Genomic DNA, 25,521 nt, shown 5'->3' with positions numbered 1-25,521 from the left:
GACTTTGTTATAAGGAGAACTCTCCAGTACTGTAAGGGACTTGTGCAAATATATATGAAAAGGCCAAATTTGTTAAAGATTCACTTTACAGAGTGCTCCCAGGAGACAAAGAAAATACTCATGACCTTAAGCCTGGAGATCTAGTATACTTGAAGAGACATCAACTTTAAGATTCTTTACAGCCAAAATAGAAAGGACCTTATCAGGTATTGCCAACCAACTCATGCACAGCAAAGCTACAAGGAGCTGACTCATAGATTCACATTTCTCATTTAAAAAGGGCTTTGGAGGTCCCTCAGGAAGTTGAAAATAGAGCTACCCTACAACCCAGCAATTGCACTACTGGGTATTTACCCCAAAGATACAAATATAGTGATCTTAAGGGGCATGTGCACCCATAGCAGCAATGTCCACAATAGCCAAACTATGGAAAGAGCCTAGATGTCCACCAACAGATGAATGGATAAAGAAGATGTGGTGCGCATATATACACAATGGAATATTATGCAGCCATCAAAAAAAAACCCCACGAAATCTTGCCATTTGCAACGATGTGGATGGAACTTAGAAGGTATTATGCTAAGAGAAATAAGTTAATCAGAGAAAGACAATTATCATATGATCTCACTGATATGAGGAATTTGAGAAACAAGACAGAGGATCATAGGGGAAGGGAGGGAAAAATGAAACAAGATGAAACCAGAGAGGGAGACAAACCATAAGAGACTCTTAATCTCAGGAAACAAACTGAGAGTTGCTGGAATGGAGGGGGGTGGGAGGGATGGGAGGGCTGGGTGATGGACACTGGGGAGGGTATGTGCTATGGTGAACGCTGTGAATTGTATAAGACTGACGAATCAGACCCTTATCCCTGAAACAAATAATACATTATATGTTAAGAAAAATAAATAAAAAGAAAGAAAGAAAGAAAGAAAGAAAGAAAGAAAGAAAGAAAGAAAGAAAGAAAGAAAGAAAGAAGGAAAGAAAGAAAGAAAGAAAGAAAGAAAGAAAGAAAGAAAGAAAGAAAGAAAGAAAGAAAGAAAGAAAGAAAGAAAGAAAGAAAGAAAAGGGTTGCGGATCCAAAAATGGCTGGAGAGTCACCCCCATTTTAAAGGATATCACAAGACCCAGAATTGAAGCAGACAATATCCAATGAAGTAGCTGATACTCAAAATCCAGGCCCAAGCCAGAACCCTACTTTTACTTTAATTCTTATTTTTTCCCTTTTGTCCCATTTTCACCACCATTCTATTTCCCCCACCCAAGACTGGCTTGAAGTCATTTATGACCTCTGGCTGCCTCCTTGGTTTGAGTTCTTAAATGGAGACTTCCTTAATGACCCTCAGGCTTTCGTAAGACTTGATACTCTATAGTCCCTACTCTTTGTTCTCAACTCCTATACAAATTCAAGATGAAAAACCAGTTAATAATATTCTTATTACTACGTTCTATCAAAGATGGAACGTTCTCTGATTGGAATACTAACTCCATTGTTAAGCTGTCCCAAACCATAGCCCAGGGGATCCCCCTAAAAAATTGCTGGGTATGTCATAACCCACATACATTCCAACCAAATACAAAATACTCCCTCTTAGCTCCCCTCAGTTCAGTAAGATTGCCCCACAGATTAAGATCATTAAGATCATGCACAATGCCTCTGGTCAAATATAATTGCTCCTCCCCAATCCCTCAAAGGTGCCCTAACCCAATTTTCTTTAGCCTCCTTTCCTTGTTTTGAAGCTACTCCTGTCCACAATTTCTCTTCTTGCATAAGATATGTCCACCTGGGACCTAGTCTGGTTTCTACAGATGTAAATCTCACTTTTGCATTAGCTGATCACTATAATCTATCAATTGCAATCATTCATATACCCTAATGCTACTGCCCTCTGCCAGGTCATCAAGAACAGAAGACAAATGATGAAATTTCCTATCAATACTTAGGTCCAATGAGTTCCTGGGGAATGATATATAGAAAGCCCCATCAAAGGAGTATTTATAAGAGGTTTTGCTATGATCAAACTAAACCCAAATTCTATCTTTTTTTTTTTTTTTAAGACTTATTTATTTGAGGGCGCCTGGGTGGCTCAGATGGTTAAGCGTCTGCCTTTGGCTCAGGTCATGATCTCAGGGTCCTGGGATCGAGTCCTGCATCGGGCTCCCTGCTCCTTGGGAGCCTGCTTCTCCCTCTGCCTTTCTCTCTCGCTCTGTCTCTCATGAATTAAAAAAAAAAAAAAAAAAGACTTATTTATTTGAGAGAGAGAGTGGGGTGGGGGCGCAGAGGGAGAGGGAAAGAGAGAATCCTAAGCAGGCTCCATGCCCAGCACAGAGCCTAATTCGGGGCTCTATCTCAGGACTCTGAGATCACAACCAGAGCTGAAACCAAGAGTCAGATGCTTAGGCAACTGAGCTACCCAGGTGCCCCCCAAATTACATTCTTACTGTGATCTCAATAAACCTTATGGTACAGGACCCCCATCTTCCCTCCGTACCAACTCTTCCTTTCCCATCATCAATAGCACCACTCTGAATGATAAAACAAGAGCAACTGAATCCTGGTGAGCTTCTGAAGGGTATATACTTATCAGTAGCAGCCCTCTTAATTATCTTTCCTATATGGGCAACACTTATGGAAGAATAACTAACCAAACCTTAGCCTTCAAATGTGTTAACAATGCCTGGGTCACTGGACAACGTACCCTAGGATTCATATAACACAATCTGTCTATCCTACCCATAAACTCCACTGCCTCTCATAGAACCCAAAGGGCTTAAGGTATAATAATTATTAGAATTGGTCTGGCCATAGGCATGTTGGCCCCTTGGGGAAGATTTGCTTATCATAAAGCCACCCTGTGTAATCGAACAAACGTTCTAGAGGCATTATCTCACAATACTGCTTCAGCCCATTTGCATGATGATTTTATGACAAAACTTACAATTATCCTTGGACTCCCTTGCTTCAGTAGTCCTAGACAATCAAATTGCACTTGAGTACGGGCTGGTAAACAAGGGGGTGTCTGTGCTCTTGCTAATATTTCTTGTTACACCTGGATAAATACTTCCTCCAAAGTAGAATTAGAAATTTAAAAAAAATTTTCATACAGGCCTCTTGTTTCACAGTATCAACAATCCCATCTTCAGTGAAATTTGCAATCATATTAAAAGTTATCTACCATCATCCAATCTCTTTAGTTGGTCTCCTGACAAAATAGGAAACATCCTCCAATCGGGAATACAATACTGTATTAATTTTGGGATTAAGCATCTGGTTGCTATACAAAATACTTTTTGCTTGTTTCCAGAAGTGCCTCTCTTCCTCCTCTTCTGCTCCCAAGTTAATTATGACCGAAGCTTCTGTGTCTACTGCTCTAACCCTATGCCCTTCTGCCCCCTATGGAAAGATGGAATGGACCCCAAGCAGCAGGCAAGCACTTGGGCAACAAGGGACTCTACCATAACGAGTTTGCCCACCACAACTGATCATGGCAACGTTTCATACACCGATGATCAAAAAGAGGAAATGAGGAAAAGGGGCGAAGGAACAGTTGACAATTCTGACTCCACCTTGCAACTGCCATGGTTTTGTGGAGTTCAGAAAAGCACAGCCATTTCCTGGAATTGAGATCATTATCTTGAGGTGTAGACACCTGGAAAATTTCCCCCGACCCACAATCCTGAGCAAAAGTCGTCAACTAATCACTGAGCAAATCATACCAACTGAAATTTCTCCCTCGCTGTGGTTTTAAGTTTTAATAACACCACCTCCTCTCACCCTTTCTGGACAAGCACATCAACTGAGTTGGGTTGTCCTTCTCAGTTTGTAACCCTAAATAAAGATTTGTCTCCTTTTTCTTCACACAAAGGCTCACTTCTAAAATTTTTCTTGAACAGCAAACATTTTTTCTACTTTAGTACATTTCCTTTAACTTTATTGAAACAACCACCGTAGCTTCTGTGTCCGTGTAGCAGGTGGCGGGGCACAAGATGCCCACATGTAGCATTGATTCTCCATTTAAGAAAGTATCGTTTTGGGGTTTGTTTTTGTTTCCTTAACTAAGAGCAAACGGGTCAAGCTCTCTGTTTTTTTGATAAACTATCTTTGTTCCTTTAGCCTTCTCATTCTTTCATCCCTTTCTTCTGCCTCACGACATTCTACCAGTGAACTGATATTAGAAAAAAAAATGGCCAAATTGTAATTAGGAAGAGGTTTACATGAGTGTTGTCTCTGGCTGCTATTATCTGTCATGAAGTTACTAACCACATTCAAATTTACCTCTCACCATTTTTGTATATTGTAAATACAGGTAATAGCACATAAATTAGAATCTGTGGATATTTTAGACGGTATAGTAATGAATGACTGTTTTCAATGTCTGGGGATGCTTGGTTATGAAAAAATAGGCACAACTAGGTTAAAAATAGAAACAAAATTGAAGGAAAAAAAAACCTGCCTATTTGCTTGGGTATAAGAATCCATAATATATTACCAAGACAGGCTCTGTCTGGACTCTGAAAGATATCAAGAATGGTTACAACAACCAATTTTTTCCTGAAATATATTCCTGCCTAGAAGCATAGGGAGCAAGAAAATGACTATTCACCATCCATTTTTGCATGATGATTTTATGACAAGATACATTCTTTAATTCTGGAGCTCAAATATACATTTACAACAAGCCCTCAAGCTTTTCTTCTATTTCAAAAATAATGAAAAGTTCATATAAAAAGTCCCATATGTTAGGCAACTGAAAATATTCTCTGAAATGGCATAGAATAGCTTTATCTGCAACTATTATTGACACAATAATGTCTTTTCTCTTGGTAAAGAAAAGTTGCAATTTTCCCCAAAAGTAATAGCTCTTTGTCTTTAAGTTTATCTCCTTAAGTCTGTAACAAAAAAGCAAAAGGTCTGCCATCAAACTATAATAAAGTTGATCATTTCAGCTGCCTATTACCTAGTGGTAGCACTTGCTAGACACATTGAAAGAAATGTTTAAGCAAGGAAACAGTTTCAGAGAATGACTTACCCTCCTTTAATATAATCAAGGAATGAAACTTCTGTTTCTACTAAAAAAGAGAGTAAGGTTACCTGAAAAAGAAAAGAAAAACAAGGTAGAATTACCTACTAGTACTAATTGCAACCCCAAATGGACTTTATCCTAAGTATTAGAAAGGAACTCATATTTCATATCAGAGAGGAACATCACATTTTAAAAATCAATAACAACATTATTCTTTATTAAAATCTGCCAGGACTGATTGTTCTTACATTTTAAAATGATCAGAATGAAAGGGGCCAACAAAATTAACTAACTCCTTTCTATGACCAGTATACTTCCTTTGAAGAATAGCATGAAAATTGTCCACAAGGACACTGTGTTACTTCCCATTTTAGATAAAAGGAGAGATGAAAGGAGCTGAAAAATGGTTAAAACTAAAAAATCAGAATCAGTGAGTTAAGCCTTCTAAGAGGAAATGTGTGTTTTTCTCATGGTCCTGTAATGAGGCTATCTAATATTTTAAGTGTCTTGCAGTATAGAAATCTTTAAAAGGAAACTTGGAGAGACCTTAGATTTTGCTTCTCCTAAGAAAATGTAAACTTACAATAAAATCTTCAGTATAATATAGAAGGAATGTCACAGAGATGAAAAGTACAGCATAGGTAATACAGTCAACAATATCGTAATAACATTGTATGGTGACATCTGGTGACTGCACTTATTGTGGTGAAGGCAGAGTAATGTACAGAATTGTTAAATCAATATGTTGTACACTTGAAACTGTAACATTGTGTGTTAGTTAAACTCCAATATAAAAAAAGGTACACCTGAATTCTCAAAAAAAAAAAAAAGGAATAGGATGATTTTAATTTCAAGATACTTTCATCTTTGTACCTTCGTGTATTGATTTAGCCTAGCATCCTACAAGTTGTAAATTTTAACACACTATGAACAAGTACTTTCGCATGCCATCAGTTTTAATAGTTAAGTGTAGCCTGTAAAGAGTACAGTATTTCTTACTAACAAACTTTTTCATACCTACTTGATTCTCTCTAGTGTGATTCCACTGAACGAGGATTTCATAAGAAAACTTCAGCTTCCCTCAGAGGCCATACAATCCCGAGGACAACCTGCAGGAAGCTGGGTGACTACTTTTTATAAGGTATTCTCCATTACAACCATCCCCACAGCAAGTTCAGCTTTCTAGTATACACCTTCATACTAAAATCCTAAGTCAAAGAGCCTAGTCTTTAGTTCTAGTCTGTGTAAATATTACACATTTTTTATTCGTTTATTTGACTCCTTAGTGAATAACATAACATTTGACTTACTGTTCCCGAATTAGTATATTTTTTCTTTTTTCCTTTCTTTTTGGGATTCACCACCTTGAAAAGCAGATGAAACAATTACACTGTGTTAGATTTTATATGGAAATTTTTACAAAATGTGTAGTTCAAACGGCTGCCTTCACCCCTGATGCCTTTATTCATTTACAAATGCCTTTGGTATGACTCCTGGACAGTCCTTCAGCCAAAACTTCTCTACAAAATTTACTGGTGACCATCTTCTTTGTGTGTGTGTGTGACCATCTTTTTTAAAAATGTATTTTTTCAATAATATTCTTCTCAATCACTTTATGCACTGATTATCCTCATTCATCTGTATCTTCTTGATGTGAGAAAGACTTTAACATCCTAGGTCCTAAATAATAATGATTGCTTTGTAGTAAACTATAAATAGCTAAAGAAAAGTATAGGCAAGATACACAACTTTTTTGCTATTAGGTTAAAAACACTAACATAGCAAATCACCCAAATATGTGCATGCGTAAGGGCTCTGTTACTCTATTGCTGTCAGGGGTAGTAATTTCCACCTGATACTGAGGCTATGTGCTAATTAGTAAAGGTCTGGTTTCTGTACCGAATATTTAATTTTTGACCATTTATTCCATGAGGAAATATTACTGCACTCCTATATTGTACAAGACACTGAAGAATCCAGGGGATGTAAAAATGAGTAAGACCTGTCAATCTAATAGGATAAATAAAACACGTAAGTGCCTTAACAGAAAATCCTTCAGCACATCCCAATCCAAAACACACATGGAAGCATTTAGACAGGCAAAAAAAGTTAAAAGAATTTATGATAAGTATTATTTGAACTAAACTTTATTAATTTAAACTAAGGCTACAATAAAAAGGGATGGACATAACAGTCTAGAAAGAGAAAAAAGTAACTGGCCCAGGTGGCTGGAGCAGACAGCAAATACATACTATTTCAATGAACCTGAAGGACCGCAGGTACATGGAGCCAGCAGGAGACACTCCTGTCTGCATGCTTGGGGATCCTGAAAGCTGTTTGCAAGCTTAGAGATCCCACAAGGGCCCTATACTCTGCTCCAGCCCACCAACAGTCTTATGGGTCCAGGGTCCCAGGAGGAAACGGTCCTGTGGACAACCATCTAGATCCTAAAAGGGCCCGATACTTAGTTCCAGCTCCTTCTCGCCATAATTTGTGAGCAATCCTGCTGGCATAAGGACCCACCAAGAGATACTCATTCTGTACCTCAGGAGATCATGAAATAGCCTTATATTTATTTGGTCCCAGCCCCTCCGACCATGGTTAGGAAGTAATCTAGCCCACCCAGGGACCTAGTGGGGGACATGCCCATCTGCACCTCCAGAACAAGTACAGACCGAAGTTTTAACTATGGTACCTGAAACAGCCATGGGCCTCAGTGGCTGACCCTCTTAGGTATGGTCCAGAGACAGTCCTGCCTACTTAGGGACCCATCCAGTGATCAGAGGGGAGTCCTCCAAGAGACCTGGCAGGAGCCACACACACCTTCACACTTAGTAAGAGGCCATCTGACTGAGGACCCAACTGTGCATCCTGAAAAGGAACGCTGGTTCAGTGCCAACCGACTGAATAAAGTCTTGGAGCCAGTCTCATCCACCCAGGGGCCAGACAGAATCCATGTCCACTCCAGCTGCTGGCAACAAGCATCCCCAACCACGGATGCTACTACAGACCTAATAGCCTCAGAAGCAGCTCCAATCCAGCATGACTGCAGTTCTGGAGGTAATCCCATCAGCTCAGCAACTGACAGGAGAAGGTCTTTATCTGCCCAAACCACTCTATAAAGCCCTACGGTTTTTAAAAGCTCGGTTATAGTGCTGGAGATCTAGAAGCCCAAGGGTAGGCAGAGAAAACAGGTACCTCTACAAGTACAACCTGTCTTATATTACTTTCATTGCCTGTTTAGAGCCTTAATATTCCTTCCCTGGAAGACAGAATATTAAGACAGAAAAATTGATCCATTACTCCATCTTTGTCATTGCCTGGGAAGTTTGATCTGTAATATCTCACACTCTACTAAGTAAAATACTATATGTAGCTGTTACCAAGACAAACTAAACATATTTCATGCGTTTGTCTCCCATTAGAAATGGAATTTTTTTTTTGAGAGAGAGAGAGAGAATCTTAAGCAGGCTCCAGTCTAGTGCAGAGCCCCATATGGGGCTCAATCCCACAACCCTGAGATCATGACCTGAGCTGAAATCAAGAGTGGGATGCTTAACCAACTGAGCCACCCAGGTATCCCTAGACACTGAAATTTTTAATCATCTCTGTATTCCCAGGGCCTTAACAGAGAATGTGGAATGTAAAAGCCATGTACTAAATATTTTATTTCTAGATGAATGAATGAATGAGTGAATGAATGGAATGCTACTGCTTTAGTTTAGTAAGAAGATGCTAGAAGAAGGAAAGTGTTCCACTAGTAACTTAAAACAGGTCAATGTTAGTGTCAACCTGGCAGGGAAGGAGTTACCATTATTGACTGATACGGAGATATTCTCCTTTGCTATTGATGTTTGTTAAATAAAAAAATTAAAGAGAATGTACAGGTAACATAGCTCAAGTATTAACACTGCCAGACATACCATGTACTCAACACATATCTGGTAGTTAACTGGCAAGGTAGGTTTAAGGCAGAAAGAGCTACTGTGCTTGCTTTAATAACGTGGATTTCTTTAATGACTGAATTATACTTTGTCATTCCCTTCGATCTTCAACTAAACAACAGTGAAGGTGCTCAAACCTAAGTTCATTTTATAACACCAAGTTGACATAATGAAAATGCACATTTTTCTCTTTTTATTAAAAAGTGTTGGGGAGGAGGTCGGTAGGAAGGCAAAACATAAAGGGGGAGGTTTATGGAAAAAAATTTTTTAAATAGGTGAGAATTTTTTAATTTCTCAAAATAGAGTTAAAAGACCATGGGACTTGAAGAGAAATATATCATTCAATCTCAGAAACAAGTCTGTTCAATAAGTTTGAAGATTCTTACATATATTGGTAGTTGGTTAACCTTTGCCAATTACCCTTTGCAAAAATCTATACTTTTAAAGCATAAATTTACTTCTTCCAGAGGAAAATAATAAAATAAAATTCCTCTTACCTCATAGACATTGAATTGCGATTGTCCTCTAGAAAGTTCCCTATAGCTTGTGGTAAATTCTCCAATGAAATCATGACTACATTTAAGAGAAGAAATATATAGTATTAGCTTTCATACATTTGTCAATTATACTTTAAAGCTTTCTACAAATATATAGTTTAATCATGAAAAAATAGTTAATATTACTACGAGCATAACTTAATAACTTATATTTTAAGAGACCATACATAACTTCATTATTCTTTAATCCCAAATTATGTACACTCAAAATACATTTTATAAGTATTCAAATTATATTTCATTTATCCCACCAATATTAATATTTCAAACAGGTATTTTAGTTCTAATAACTCACATCTCAAAAACATTTCATCATCTATGCTACCAAAATGATTTATTAGGATGAAAGTTTAAGACACTCAAAAACTTATTATTTATATAAATAATTACAAATATATAAAATTCTTCAAACTTTCTTATGACCAAGATGTAATAGGACATTATTTTTTAAGAGTATCCCATGTTCACATGTATAATAGTCACCAAGCTTTATTTTTAATAAGAATAGCTTCAAAGTACATTGTTAATATCAACATGGTTATTCAGAGTTTCTTCACCTTAAAGTAATTGTCATTACCTTCTCAGGAAGAAGACCTTCTACAGGTGCCTACTCAGTTTAGATGGGAGGGGATAAGGAGCATGCATTAGTCCTCACTATAAAATGCTTGTCAATGTGATTACTAAAGCTTACCTAAGGAAACTTACAGAGGAAGAAGATAAAGAAGATAAAGATTGTAGGAATTCAAGTGGTAAACACACCATAAGGATGACACTGCTATTTATATCATAGAATTTAAGCTTGGCCCATTCACTTTGCAAATGCAAGGTGTTCATTACCATTAAATATACATATTTCCCCAACCCCCAGGTAGGTTTAAATGCTTAGTTGTGAAGATCTGATGACCAGAGACAAGCAACAAACAAGTTGCTATCTAGCCAACCAAAATATTGATTTCTAAAGATGGAATTTGGAAGAAAAACTGAGCTGCCATTAGTATCAGTAGAGATTTTGCAAGAAGAAATGTTTTTATAACATTATTTAAAATACAGTTCATTAGATTTCCAGCCTCCCAGTTCTCCATTATCTCAAAGATGTTGTACATACATCATAATATTCTAAGTGCCTCCTTATACCAGTATCACCTTGACCCCTTCCAGATTTAACTCCCAGAAGCAGATCTACACACATGAAAATGTGAAAGGAAAGGGGACTGAAAATAGTGGTAAATATATTTGTATTTATGAACCCAATCCCCTAGGACTCACTCATTGAAGTTACATGGGGAAAATCATAAAATAGTACTTTAGCGCTACATATTTCTACTAAGTGAAATAATTTTCTTTGACCTTCAGAAGCCCAAGCTCATAATCATGGTATCTTTCACTGCGATCTTAAAAACTGAGTTTTGGAGATTATGTTTAAAATCTATCCACTTCCATTGCTGTGTTTGTTTCAAATATCTTAAGTAACAGTCATGGAAATAAAATGTTCTATTTAAGCACTTCAGGCACAATGCTTTGGTAATGGTAGTGTGGGCAAGCCTTATGTAACAGAGCTCACCACACTAGTGGTGGGAATATAGAGGGCTTAAATAAAACCTTGGATCACCTAAGCCCTTATGGTAGTTTTCTGACTATGCAAATCCTCATTTGGTTAATTGTTTCAATTCAATGTTCAGCTATTACTATTAACATTAAATTCCCACCACTCAACACTAATCAAATACTTGGTAGAGAAAAACAATATTACTGGTCTCAAGTAAATAGAATTACTCAGTCAAGTTGCAAGAACATGTAATAACCATCCAGATAATGTAAGTCCAGCAGAGTGGCAAATCTGGACCCACTGGCAATGGTCAGGTTTATCATACGGCACATTGATGCGCCCCTGTTGAAGTCATTATGGAACTCTCTAAGAAGCAATTCTCTGATATTTGGTTCTGTTTTGTTTTGGTAAATTTGTTACTCTCTACAGAATTGAGTGATGAACAATGAGGTACAATTCTCTCTGGTCTCAATGCTGTGAGTCTAAGCTTCTGTGCTTCCCACTGGTTTTTCCTATTCTGAAAGGACCCTGTTTATCATGAAATGGAGATTTTTTTTTTTTCCCCTCTGAGCTAGTTGTTAGAGAGGGCTGATGGCCAAATCTATGGCCTATTTCTTGCAGGATATGTCTTCATGACATGCTGTCCTCTGCAGACTTTTCAGATTTCTTATTCTCATTTCCCCTTTCCTTCAATTTCTGATCCAGTTTATAGTTTACCATGTCTTATTACATGTGTTTCTATAAATTATCTTGGATTCTTTCCAGAATGAGACAGGATATAAATAAATTAAAGAATGAATAGAATACTTGCTCCTCCCCTTCTGAATCTTGTCTAAGGTTATTATTTTTAAAAAAACACTGAATTTGCATGTCATATAAATACAATGCTATCCTGTGTTGTAGAGGAGAAAATGTATTGAGTCACAAATTCCACTTCAGTCTCCAAGACAACATTTCTGTGAGATAAAGAAAACACATCTTTGTATCTATTCAGAGCCAGAGAAATGGATGATCACGAAGTGAGGATCTGTCAAAAGTTCATCAGCATAAGGCAGTTAAGAGGAGGTAGTGGTAAACTTGTCAACCCTAGATACAAGGTGTTTGTCTCCAGAAAACCTGAAGAATTTGGGTGGATAAGTGGATTGATTCCCAGGTCAATTTTGTCATAGATCTCTTGGAATACATGGAAGTTTTTATAGTTTCCTTTGTAACCTCTCCAACTTCAAAAACTGTTTAGTAAACCATAGATAAATACTTTAAAGAAAGTATTAAATGTAATTTTCACAGGTTTATAGTTATCTTTTTCCCCCATCATCAACTACTCCTAGATTTTACTGATATTAAAAGAAGGAAAATTTAATTTGCCCTAATATTTTTATCTGTTCCTGATTTTCAGTACTATAATATTGAAACAATTATCACTATACAGAGAGATATGATGGAAAGACTTTCATAATAAATCACAACCAACAATTTCCTTGTGATTCAATAATACTGCTTTGCTATTTCCTGTTAATTTAATTGCAACTAAAATAATTATTCTGTTATGTCTCTCTGACTGCATTGATAAAATAAAGTCTACTCCAGGGCTGTTTATCTGATTTGTGTCTGTTTATATCTCTAATTTGTTCTCCATACTTTTTATAATGGATATATGCTACTGAGGAAAAAAATTAAAGAGATATTTAAAGCAAATTGATTACTACTATATATCAGTAGTCTGGCTCTAAAAGCCTTGTTTGCGGAAAGTGATTAAACTGTTAAATAAAATCTGTATATTACGATCATTTGTATGCTCTATTAATAGTGAAAAAATGTATATGACATATATTCACATTGATATTTGAAACCTCTAGGACAGTCCTTACTTAACAAATGTGTCTACCCCCTCTTCCATTTTTGGCTCCTTCTTTCTCAGCATCACCAACTCTTATAGCCTAACTATTATGTCCTCCAAGAAGCCTTTCCTGCTTCATGCTGCTCCCTTTGCTCTTAAAGAAGCCAGTATCTCTCTACCATCACAAATCCTGTATTGTATTATACCTGTTGTTTACTTAGTTCCTCTCCCAGCCTTCATCATACTTGAAGGTAAGAAAGGTGATAAACTCATCTCCATGTTTTTGGCATCTACCTCATTGCCTGGTACATAATGGGCACAATTGAAAGTTGGAAATAGATTCAAGTTAATATCAGTCATTCTGTGACCTTATCTTGCCAGTAATATTAACAAATTTGTCTCAGATTATATTCAGTCTAAAAGAATTGCACGAGTGCCATTCACATTAACCACCGTTACCCTCTCCACCTCCTTAAAACAACTCTAAGAGTAATGCAAACAACTGTTCTTTTTCCATGGAAGTGCAAACACACTATCACACCAAAGGCATAGAAAAGAGAGGCAGGCAATATTGCCTTTTGCTGGAATTTCTGATGATCCTGAAGGCCACCCTGCCTTGGGGATAATGGATGATTCTTACTTTCTTGACTGTCATTAAACTAGTTTTGCACATAACGTATACAAATGACATGTATGTACTGAACTCTCGTCTCATCCCTTTCTCCATCACCAAGTGATCTGGAGTAAGTCAGCCAACTTTGGGGTCCTAATGTCTTCACTTAAAAATTGGAGGCAATGCCTACTTACTGTTTTGAAAATAAACTCAAGAGAATTCTTTGATTCTTTCTGTGAAAGGTATTTACTGCCTGAAAAAGACACTATTAAACTATATTTTTCCAATTATTAAGAATATGATTCTAGATATATATAATTTTAAGAAACCTTTAATCAAAATTATTTGTGAGGATGTAACAGGCTTATGAATGAATATACACTGCGTTGTGGTATTTTGGAGTTAACATACATACCCATGGCTTGTCCTGCTCTTGTGTAATTCCTCTCCTTTAGAGTACACCAGTGTGCCCTGTTTCAGGTGTGTGCTGAAGGATCTCTCAACCAAGGATTTGTAAACAGATGTGTATTAAAGACAATTTCTCTAGGATGTTGAAAATACCTTGGCTCAAAAGTTGGCATGATCTTTCCCACGGAAACAACAGCCCCAGATATCACCGTCTCCTTCATTTGTAAGCAACATACTGATTACCCATATTCCTCTATCTTGTCTAATCTGGGCCACTCCTGGCAAGCATAGCAATGTATTTTAAAATAGCTAGAGATTCAGCAGTCACAGAAATGAGAGACACTTTTAACTGAAGTACAGTTATGGTGACCCTAATTCAACTCATTGGTTGCGAACATTCCTACTGCTTAAACCTGTATTTGTAGGAAAAGAGCAGCAGTGTTTTTCTAGAGGTGACTAACACCAAACCACTGACTCCATGACAGGTAAAATATGCCATAGGATTTGTGATTTCCAATGATCAACACAAAAAGTCATCTTTATGAGTCCAGATAACAGTATATCAGCTATCCCTGATTTTGCTAATTTTCTTTGCTTTTATTCTAGTCAAAGCCTTTGACTTTGACAAGACTTTTCAGCATCTAAGAATGTTTTGTTTTTTATTTTTTATTATTATTTTTTTAAGATTTTATTTATTTGACAGAGAGAAAGACAGCCAGAGAGGGAACACAAGCACGGGGAGTGGGAGAGGGAGAAGCAGGCTCCCCGCGGAGCAGGGAGTCCAATACGGGGCTCAATCCCAGGACCCTGGGATCATGACTTGAGCCAAAGTGAGACACTTGACTGAGCCACCCAGGCACCCCCAGCCTCCACTGATTCTTAAAGGAAGTATTATCTAATTTAAAATTTTAACAGAATCAAGTCCTTCTTTTCCCATGTAACTTCCTCAAATCCTGAGGGAGAATCTAGTTCACCTTAAAACATCTAGAAATATGACCTTTAAGTATTCCTTTATTATGAGCTTGTCTGTATGTAAATTTGCAGAACTATAATTATTCTTAATTAATTGTCCTAGTAAACACAAATTATACACACATCCTTACAAAAGTACTTTTTTTCCTTTGTAAAGTGCTGGTTTATGTTTTTACTAGTAGAAATTATTATATATAAGATTTATATGAATGTATTCAACGTAGAAGTGATCATTTATCTCTAGCTTTGTTGAAATTTTAAATAATTTCAAGAGATTTGCATTATTTTTCCTCCCTCCATAGATTACAATAATATTTTAAGATATAATCACTCTCAAATATTAACAATTCAACAGGAAAAATAGGGTAATTTTATCAGTCTTATCCACACCTGTTCCTTGATCCATTTCTAATATAGATAGAAATTTAAAAAGATATATATAACACGTATGTGTAAAATAAGTCCTATTGTCATTTTGGGTATAAATATATATAAAATATTATATAGTAACATATATCTACATAATCATACAGTTTAATATGTTTGTATTTTATCTATTATTACTTACTATTAATATTTCATTTATTAACTTAATTTCCACTTATTTATTACATCTGTACAAAGACATGGGACAAATACCACTTTCTAAGACAAAGACAATATATTTTTTTAAAATATTTTATTTATTTGAGAGACAGAGAGCAAGCACGAGCGGGTGGGGGGGGGAGGGGGGAGGGGAGGGTTAGAGGGAGAGGAGACACACAGTCCAACACAGGGCTAGATCCCAGGACCCCAGGACCATGACCTGAGCCAAAGGCAGATGCTTAAACGACTGAGCCAACCAGGTGCCCCAAGACAAAGACAATATTTTTAATGTGCCTTACACTGATATAGAAAACAATATATACCATAATAAAGAAAATGTTATAAATGATGATTTATCACATTTAAGCCCAAACTGTATGCCTACATAGCTACTCCAATTTTTTTTAATACAGGGTATAGACATATTTTTAAAGTATTTTTATAAATTTACATTATTTAAATTCCATGTGTATGTATTAGATATAATGTCAATTTTAACTACACAGTCTTTTTTTTACATAATAACCTTTAATTCTTTTCCATTTCCTCTAATAAGCTTAATGCACCAAAATATCATCAAGCAAAATTTTCTCATTCATATTAAAATTTGCCTAGTTAAAGAGGAAGCAAATTGTATATGGCCAAAAATAGCAATAGTTTCACAAATGCAATTTAATTCATTGAAAGGTAGGATGAAGTTTCTTTAGCTAGCCAGGATCATTGGATATTTTTCTAGGATCATATTAATTAAAAAGTTAATTGAGAGGGGCACCTGGATGGCTCAGTCAGTTAAGCATCTGCCTTGGGCTCAGGTCATGATCCCAGGGTTCTGGGATAAAGCCCCACATTAGGATCCCTGCTCAGTGGAGAGCCCGCTTCTCCCTCCCCTCTGCCACTCCCTCTCCTAGTGCTCTCTCACTCTCTCTCATATAAATAAAATCTTAAAAAAAAAGTTAACTGAGATAATGTCTGAAGTTAAGATATCCTCCAATTTCATGAACTTTTAAATATTTATGTCATCCATGTCACATACTTTTTCCTCTATAATTTCAAAGTGATTGAATTCTAGTTTTTACCTTGAGTATTAATCTCTAGAAAGGTAGATCTGTGTGATGCACTAACCTATTTCTGAAATTTAAACTATCAGCCAATGAGTGTTATTTTTTCAGACTAATCAGAATAATAATAATTAGCATTATTATAATAAGCAAAACAACAAAATAGCAGAAGCAGGATTAGAATAAAATAATGGCCAAAAGATCAGTTTTATATTTTTTTATTTTTAAAATTTTTTTCAAAAGATCTAATTCTAAAAAATGAGATATTAAATCTCTATTCTTGTACCTTTTTATTCTTTTGCTGTTATTGGTCTATAGCCACATAAATGTAATTCAAAGTAATTACTCCCTTTCCAACATATTAATAACAATCATTCAAGAATTTTAAAATACATATGCTTTAGGTATAAGAAGATAAATTCAATTCATAGTTCTAAGAAATTTTATTTTAGTAATGCATCAGATGCTTTTATAAATTGCTCATTTATATACATGGTATATTTCTGGGCTAGTCACTGAATATAGATTAGTACTTGTTTATATTTTACTTTTCACCCAAAGTTGCCTGAGTTCATATATAAATCTATCTGTTCATCTATCTAGATTTCATATTATATTGCTAGTTTTGTTTATTCTCTGTAAGCCTTGACTACCACTGTATGTTATTAAGAGATAATAGTATCACCTTGTCTTGCTTTTTCACAATGATGAGGACTAGAACACAGGGATTCTATCACTTCTCTACCAAGTTCATTTTTTAATAAAAAGCACAAGGAAAAAATTCTGACAGGAGTTACACACATACCCACACACACACACCACTGCCTGTCACTCTCTCACACACACATACACACACCACATCTGTCTCTCATACACACACACACACCACTCTGTCTCTCTCATACAGACACACACACACACACACACACACACACACTTATACAACGCACAACTCCTAGCCCAAAGTAGCAAAAGTTGGCAAGTTGCACACTGCAGCGCACTGCTACCCAAGGTTAGGGTCTTTTCTTTCTTTTTTTTTTTAAGATTTTTTTAATTTATTCATTCGAGACACAGAGATACAGAGAGAGAGAGAGAGAGAGCATGAGCAGGGGGAGAGGCAGAGGGAGGGGGAGAGGCAGGCTTCCAGCTGAGCAGGGAGCCTGATGCGGGGCTCGATCCCAGGACCCCGGGATCATTACCCGAGCCAAAGGCAGACGCCCAACCATCTGAGCCATCCAGGCTCCCCAGGTTAGGGTCTTTTCATTGGCAAACAATACCCTCTTTGTCTCTGGTATATCCTGTCTACTCTGTGTGTTGGGGCACCACTTCCCACAGTCATGCCAGAGTTGCCAACAGACATCATAAATGTTCTAGCTCTCGTGCCAACCTTGCTTGTAAAGCTGGCTACCAGTTTCCATACTCTCTCTGGCCGGCAGTCCCCATCCTGTCCATGATCTTCCTGACAGACAGGGACTCCAAGAGGGCAACAAGGATCAACTGCTAAAGGTGAGTCCCCAGTAGGAGGAGATTAAAGTACATTTGCTATTGAGATTCTTTCAAATCTATGGTTAAACTGGAGAGCTTTCTTTGGTCAGTTTCAAGATTTTAGATTTAGTAGACTTACAAGGAAAAAAAGTGTGTACCCAGTACAAAGTCATGTAAATTACGGCCACTGTAGTTTTTAATTAACATGTATAAACTATTTGGATCATTCAAGTTCAAAAAGCAGTAATTCCAGCTCCCACCAAATTGCCTAGAATATTTATCTCCAATAAAACCAAGTAATTAAAAAAATTTACTTTATTTTGTGCTGTGTAGACCAGGCATTGTTAGCAAAAAAAAAATGTACATGTTATAAATTTTAAAAAATAATCACCCCAGTTCGGTGAAATTGCACCTTTAGAGCTGACAAAGTTTACTGTAATCCCTGACTTAGATCTCATTTGGTAGCTCAGAACTTTCAGATTTGAAAGAATTTCATCCCGGGCGCCTGGGTGGCTCAGTTGGTTAAGCGACTGCCTTCGGCTCAGGTCATGATCCTGGAGTCCCGGGATCGAGTCCCACGTCGGGCTCCCTGCTCAGCAGGGAGTCTGCCTCTCTCTCTGACCCTCCCCCCCTCATGCTCTCTATCTCATTCTCTCTCTCAAATAAATAAATAAAATCTTTAAATAAAAAAAAAAGAAAGAATTTCATCCCTGGAGATTGTGTGCTTATTTTTATATTAACATAAAAGTAGTAACTTATACTTATTGCCATTCAAGAGTTTTAAGATTTTCTTTGAATTCCTACATTATTACCCTTTTCATGTCTCAAAATGAAAATTATTTTCTTACACTATGGAGAAAAAAACTTTTTAGGTATTTTGAGAGGCTTTAATAATTCTTTATGTTTTTGAGGTATGTTCATTTTATGATAATGGTTTTAACAATGTGAATTAGGGACGCCTGGGTGGCTCAATCAGTTAAGTGTCTATCTTCGGCTCAAGTCATGATTCCAGGGTCCTGAGATCAAGCCCCGCATCAGGCTCCTTGCTCAGTGGGAGCCTGCTTCTCCCTCTGCCTGCCCCTCCTCCTGCTTGTATGCTCACGCACACACGCTCTCTTTCTCTCTGTCAAATAAATAAAATCTTTTTTTTTTTTTTAAAGATTTTATTTATTTATTTGAGACAGAGAGAATGAGATACAGAGAGCATGAGAGGGAGGAGGGTCAGAGGGAGAAGCAGACTCCCTGCCGAGCAGGGAGTCAGATGCGGGACTCGATCCTGGACCTGAGCCGAAGGCAGTCGCTTAACCAACTGAGCCACCCAGGTGCCCCCAAATAAATAAAATCTTTAAAGAAAAACAATGTGAATATCTTCAAAGTATTAAAATATGGAAATAGAATAACCCACCTCATAAAAGTTTTTTTGTGTGTTTTTAGAGGCTTGAATAAATTAATATATTTTTTAACCAAACGAAACTCCAGGAGACTATGAAGCAAAATTTCAGAATTGCTGCGTTCCTAAGAGATACAAATCTAAAACATTTAATCAAAGAATTAAAAGTACTCAGTGAACTGGTGTCTGGGTTGCTTAGATGGGATAATACTTATGTATGGAAGCTCTTCCTTTTTAATAATAAGCATAGTAGAAACTTTGTCCTTCAAATACAGTATAAGTATCTGTGAATTTTCTAGTGGAAATGAAAGAAATATCTATGCAACACAATAAAAATAATGTCTGCCTACAAGTTTTACCTTTGGGATTTACTGACTTTGGGTAAATCAGTAGGCTTTCTAGTAAAATTTTTTTCACCCCTCAAAACTATAAATACATTCTCCTATTTACTTCCCCAAAAAAGTTTGGTTGATTAACTTGAACTGTTCTGAACAGAACACCAGAAATTTGTTTCGGGTTCTTGGAAGAAAAATAGTATCTTATAAAATGGCCATAAATGCAGCCCTAATTTCCATATATGTTAAAATTAATTTTAGAGGTTAAAATATGTTTATAATACATACATTCCATTGGCTTGTTCATTTAGACTATTCTCTAATATATACAAATGTATTAGCATGTAATCTAAAGTACAGTATGTGACTTTGTCCACATATTAAATATCTTACTCTATACTTCTAAGAAAAATAACACTGAAGAACTATTTAGGTAACAATGTCTTTAGATGGGCAATGTGAATGTGTGAAGATTTAAATGTAAGATTATTTTTCTAGAAATCTAAATAAACATTCCAATTGTGAATTCACTTTAAACATAAATGATAGGGAAAATGGCATGTTAGAAATTTCTTCTCGTTTGTATGTTTGTTTATCTATGTACAAAAATCACAAACTGAGGCAAAAACATGTTTATTAGTTCTCAATTAGCAATAATCGCGCCTCGGATCTCTATTCTAGGGTTATAATCATAGAACAGTGCTAGTAAACCCAACAAGTAAAGTAGCATAATCTATGAATATTCATGTACTTTCATATGTTTTCATGTATGTCAATCTGGCTATTTAGAAGATCTGGTTTCTGGGAAAGGTTGCCAATAATTCTGCAACACCCCTTCGCACAGGGCACACAATCGAAATGAACACATGCCATTCGTACTACAACTATATGTATATCATCAACCTGAAAATCCAAAACTGCAGATTTTGACATCCTTAGATACTTTATATAATAAATACTAATCACAGGAGGAATTGTGATACCAAAAGTCTCTAGTTCCTTTTAAGGACCTTATTTACTACATCATAAAATAGTTACTGAGTATTTCCTTTAACTGAACCTCACTGCCAAATAATTACATTTAGTCTGTTTAAATATACACATAGAACAGATTAGAAAAATGAAAAAGAATGGTTTATTCTCAGATATTCTTTGATGGTGTTAAATTCAGTGCAATGCCAAAAATGTAAATTTTATTTGAGGTTAGCTTAATATTAAAATGTTGCTGATTTTTAGTAACTTATAATGTAAACTATATTATCTGGTTTAAACTACAATGCAAAAAAATTATTCCAAGTATTATGAAATGTACACACAAAACAAAGTCGTGTCTTCTATATCTAATAAAGTGGATAATCAAGGCAATTACTTAGATAATTGAAATATACAATTACTTGTCTATTTCAAATAAAACTAAATGGCTTTGTTTTCCCTTTTCAACTTGTAGGTACAGACACAAGTTAGAAATTATGAGTACCAAAGCATGTACCCAACCAAGCTGGAACTGAGAATATCATAGCTGAACATTAGAGTGTAAATATCAACATTAGAGTAGAAATGATTGATGCAGAGCAGCAAATCAAACTTTTGGACATAAAATATCATCTGGGGAACTTAGTTCTTACCCATAGCTGTCAGTCATTTGGTCAAAATTTTTTAAAAAACATATGAACAACACCAAGCACTCAAATATATATGAATATTTACCAAACCTAAATTACTACTGGGAGTGACAATATTCTATTTGTCTTAATTTTTCTCCAGATCAGCAACTATGAAATTTTCCTTTCTAAACATGATTTGAATGCAACATGAATAAATGGCTACAATATATTTTTGTCTTGTTTTAATTCTCTCAGGTTATGTCTACAACAGTCATCATCAAATGCTAAAAGAACTTACATTTCAAAGAAAAGATCTGGAATTCTGAATATCATGTTCCATTTTTCCTACACTAAGAAGCAAAGGATGATGGTAGATAAAAGCAGTGTTTAGAAAGAGAATTAGAGGAATAAGCAGTAGTTTGGCTTGAAAACCAATGACTACTTAATAGTGATGTAAAATGGACAAATCATTTCCACATTTTGAACCTTAACTTTTGTATCTGGAAAAAGAACAGTAATAATATTTCCTATTGGGAGTTATTTTTGAGAATTGATAGGGAATATGTAAAATTGCTTGGGATAGCAAATTAAATTTAAAACTCTTATAATGAATGATCTTGAAATTGAATTACCAAGCTATTTTATGAGAGTAACTTATATAATAAAAAGATTGCACACACCACCTTGTCTCTTTCTTACTCATTTTCACTCTCTCTTCTTGACTAGCCAATTTAAATGAAATATTAAAATTGTTACAAAGTAAAGGTATTTGGCAAATTCATGTCTATAGTGAACTTCTCACTTGCTAAATTTTAATACACTGTTTTTTCCAGGACTTAGTTGTCACTAAGCTTAGTTTTATGTGTATTTGGAATGTTAATAGGTGATTAACAAACACTATACAGCTATACAACACATATAGGTTACACAAATCTCAAATTGTCTGGTCTTTAGAATCACAGAGAAAATAATGGGTGATGATTGTCTATCAACCATCTTATTGCATAAATGATCAGCATCTTTATTATCAGAAAGTCTTCACCCCTCACAACTAGAAGTTTCATTTAACTGGAAGACTTTTATGGCCAGCGCCATAGAATTTTTCCCCAAAACTCTCAGTAAGTAATCACATACACTTCTATTGTGTCAAAGAGATCTTTTAATTAGAAGATTCTCCAATTTCTGCCTTTGATTTATACTCCAGCATCTCTCCAATTCCCTAGCCTCATATTTCTAATAGCCTGATACACATTCTTCATTGTGATATATAACTTTAAAAAGAGGAATTGGGGGGTGAAAAAAAGAAAAGGAAATACAGTGAATGACAAAAGCCATCTTGGGGGAGATAAAGAGAAGCAGGGTAAAACTTAGCCAGGTCTTGAAAACATCTGGATATGCTTGGAAGATAGAGACGGGTTTTGTAGAAGAAAGCACAACAGACTTAGGTTGATGTGATCTGAAATGTTTTTGTTCCTCTGGCATGAGGTCATCATGAGTTCTAGTATTGTCTAATTGAGACCATCCACTAGGTTTATATTTGGGAGTCTCTCATCAAAACTAAGCAAAAGCTTCATCAAAATAAAAAGCTTCTACATAGCAAAGGAAACAATCACCAAAACTAAAAGGTAACTATGGAATGAGAGAAGATATTTGCAAATGACTTATCTGATAAAGGGTTAGTATACAAAATATATAAGGAACTTATAAAACTCAACATCCAAAAAATGAATAATTCAATTAAAAAATGGGCAGAAGACATGAATAGATGTTTTTCCAAAGAAGACATATAGATGGCCAACAGACACATGAAAAGATGCTCAACATCACTCATCATCAGGGAAATACAAATCAAAACTACAATGAGGTATCACCTCACACTTCTCAGAATGGCTAAAATCAACAATGCAAGATACAACAGGTGTTGATGAGGATGTGGAGAAAGGGGAACCCTTTCGCACTGTTGGTAGGCATGCAAACTGGTACAGCCACTATGGAAAACAGTATGGAATTTCCTCAAAAAGTTGAGAGTAGAAATACACCTTATGATCCAGCAATTGCACCAGTAGATATTTACCCAAAGAATACAAAAATATTAATTCAAAGGGATACATGCACCTGGATGTTTATAGCAGCATTATCTACAATAATGCACAAACCATGAAGACATTCTGGAGCAAGAAACTTAACTTCAATTCATTTATCAGCAAAATTAGGAAGATAATAAGTAATTAATGCCTATAGGATTCTTGTAAGGATCAAATGAGAAAGTATGTGAAAAAGCACTTTGTAAACTGCAAAGCTCTATGCATATTCAAAAATGTAATTTATTGTTTTTCATGGCAAGGTTTTTTTTTTTTTTTTTAACTGCCTTTGCTACCAACCTAATACAGGTTTCATTACTATCTCAATAACCTCCTTAACCTCCTAACTAGGTTTTGCACTTCTATGTCTCCCTGATTCCAATTCATCCTACAGATATTTTCCCATGGTGCTAATCATGCTAGAATGTCCTTGGTTCAGGAACAAAATCTCTTAATGACTCCGATGGAATTCACTACATAATCTCGACTCTCAGAGGCCTTCCATCATATGGTCTTGACCCACCTTCATATATCTCTATTTCCTATTAATTCCCTCTAATACATTATAACCTACTCACAACCGCAAGTCTTAAGACAAAATCCTTCACTTATTGGGTTCACAAAATCCCTTCTTTTAAAATTCCCACTCTCAGGTGAATCACCCATCATACTTTGTCATGAGCACATCTGGGTACTTCCACTCAAATATGAATTTACCTTTCTCTGAAATTTAACACATTACACCCTTCTCAAGAAACATGCTCTGCCTACTATTTTGCTCCTGGGACTGTAATATACACTCTGCAAGAGCATATCCTTCTTCAATCCATGAGCTGAGTGTCAATCATCTTTTAATTACCCAGCAATAACTAGTATAGCGATCTGCACTTAATGGATGCTCAAAAAACATTTGTTCAGTTTAATTATATTGATCTTCAGTTCCTAATCTCAGAAAAAAAAAAGGTTTTTTTGTTTTCCTGTTCTAGAGTGAGTTTCTAACAATTGTCCTTAAACCCAAATCTGCATTAGGATGACCTGGGGAGCTTTTATCAAACAATTCACATTTAGACTGTTTCCCAAGCCTACTGAAGCAGTATCTGGAGAGGTATTATAGTAAGAAAAGGACCCCTAGTGTTTCTCATGGACACACCCAGCTGAGACCACGGCTGCAAATGGTCCACATGTTTCTGGCAATAAGTGAAAAAAATACATTTTATTCTTGATTACAGGAAAAGGTCAAGGTTTTCTATTTCATAGAATGGAGATGACACTTAAAATAATTATAGAGATGTCCAAAATATTTGTCAACATAAAGCAAAGGGAAAACCCTGGTGAACATGAATCAAAAATTCTTTGGGATACAATTGATAAAACTACCTGAAGTCACAAATATGTTAATCAAGGCAACATTTTATCCAGTATCTTAGTGGCCAAAAACAACTACCACAAATGGGGAAAAGAGGTAAGCCTTTGTGTTTTTCTCTTGGAAAACTCAACACATTTCTCATGCATGTTATAATATAAGTAAGCTGTATTTTTTTTCAGACTAAAATTACAAACTGTGAAATAGTCTGAAGGGTGGCATGAGAGGATAATAAAAGTGACAAAAACAAATAATGTTGTGTTGCTTCAGAGTTGAATGACTGAGTGTCTTGTCTACACAAGCGTCCATCTCTCAAAATGGTATTGAAAACTCTGCTTCCTTTCATTAGGAGACTGTTCTTTGGCTAAAAGCATCCTTATAAGAAATTATTCTTGAATGTTTTGAATATAATAGAAATAGAAATGTTTTAATTTTTGGAACAAAAACTAAGGACCCATGAAGATGTTAACAAGAACTTGAATCAAAACCATCAGCTGAAAAGCAGGTGGTATCTTAATTATTTTGGGGACTAAAGTGCAATTAAAAGTTTCCGTTTTGTTATTGCTCAACGTTAAAATAGGATCTAGAATCCTACATATGGAAAATACAGATTGAATTTGCATATGATTTAGATATTCTTGTCTCTGAAGCTAATAAGACAAGAGTGTACTATAGATTAATTAAATGAACAAGAAAAAAATAAGATGTGGTTTCTATAA

The 25,521-nt window shown here is 35.8% G+C and overlaps 1 protein-coding gene across 5 annotated transcripts in view; it reads right to left on the bottom strand.

The window, feature by feature from the left end:
* Positions 1-25,521, bottom strand: part of CPNE8 (copine 8) — a 226,900-nt gene that overhangs the window by 61,485 nt on the left and 139,894 nt on the right. For 4 of the 5 annotated variants that reach the window (XM_064591402.1, XM_064591404.1, XM_064591400.1 and 1 more), the window contains 3 exons: positions 9,466-9,541; positions 6,335-6,388; positions 5,031-5,092 (listed from right to left, as the gene is read on the bottom strand). In XM_064591402.1, coding sequence (XP_064447472.1) covers positions 5,031-5,092; positions 6,335-6,388; positions 9,466-9,541 — 192 coding nt within the window. The remainder of the gene's footprint in view (positions 1-5,030; positions 5,093-6,334; positions 6,389-9,465; positions 9,542-25,521) is intronic. The other variant, XM_064591401.1, reaches the window with a different exon arrangement.

This window comes from Mirounga angustirostris, unplaced genomic scaffold (assembly GCF_029215605.1).
Source record: "Mirounga angustirostris isolate CCGP_5_RB_7025 unplaced genomic scaffold, mMirAng1.0.hap1 SCAF_5, whole genome shotgun sequence".
Classification (NCBI taxonomy): Eukaryota; Metazoa; Chordata; class Mammalia; order Carnivora; family Phocidae; genus Mirounga; species Mirounga angustirostris.
This window is presented reverse-complemented; position numbering and strand designations above follow the sequence as displayed.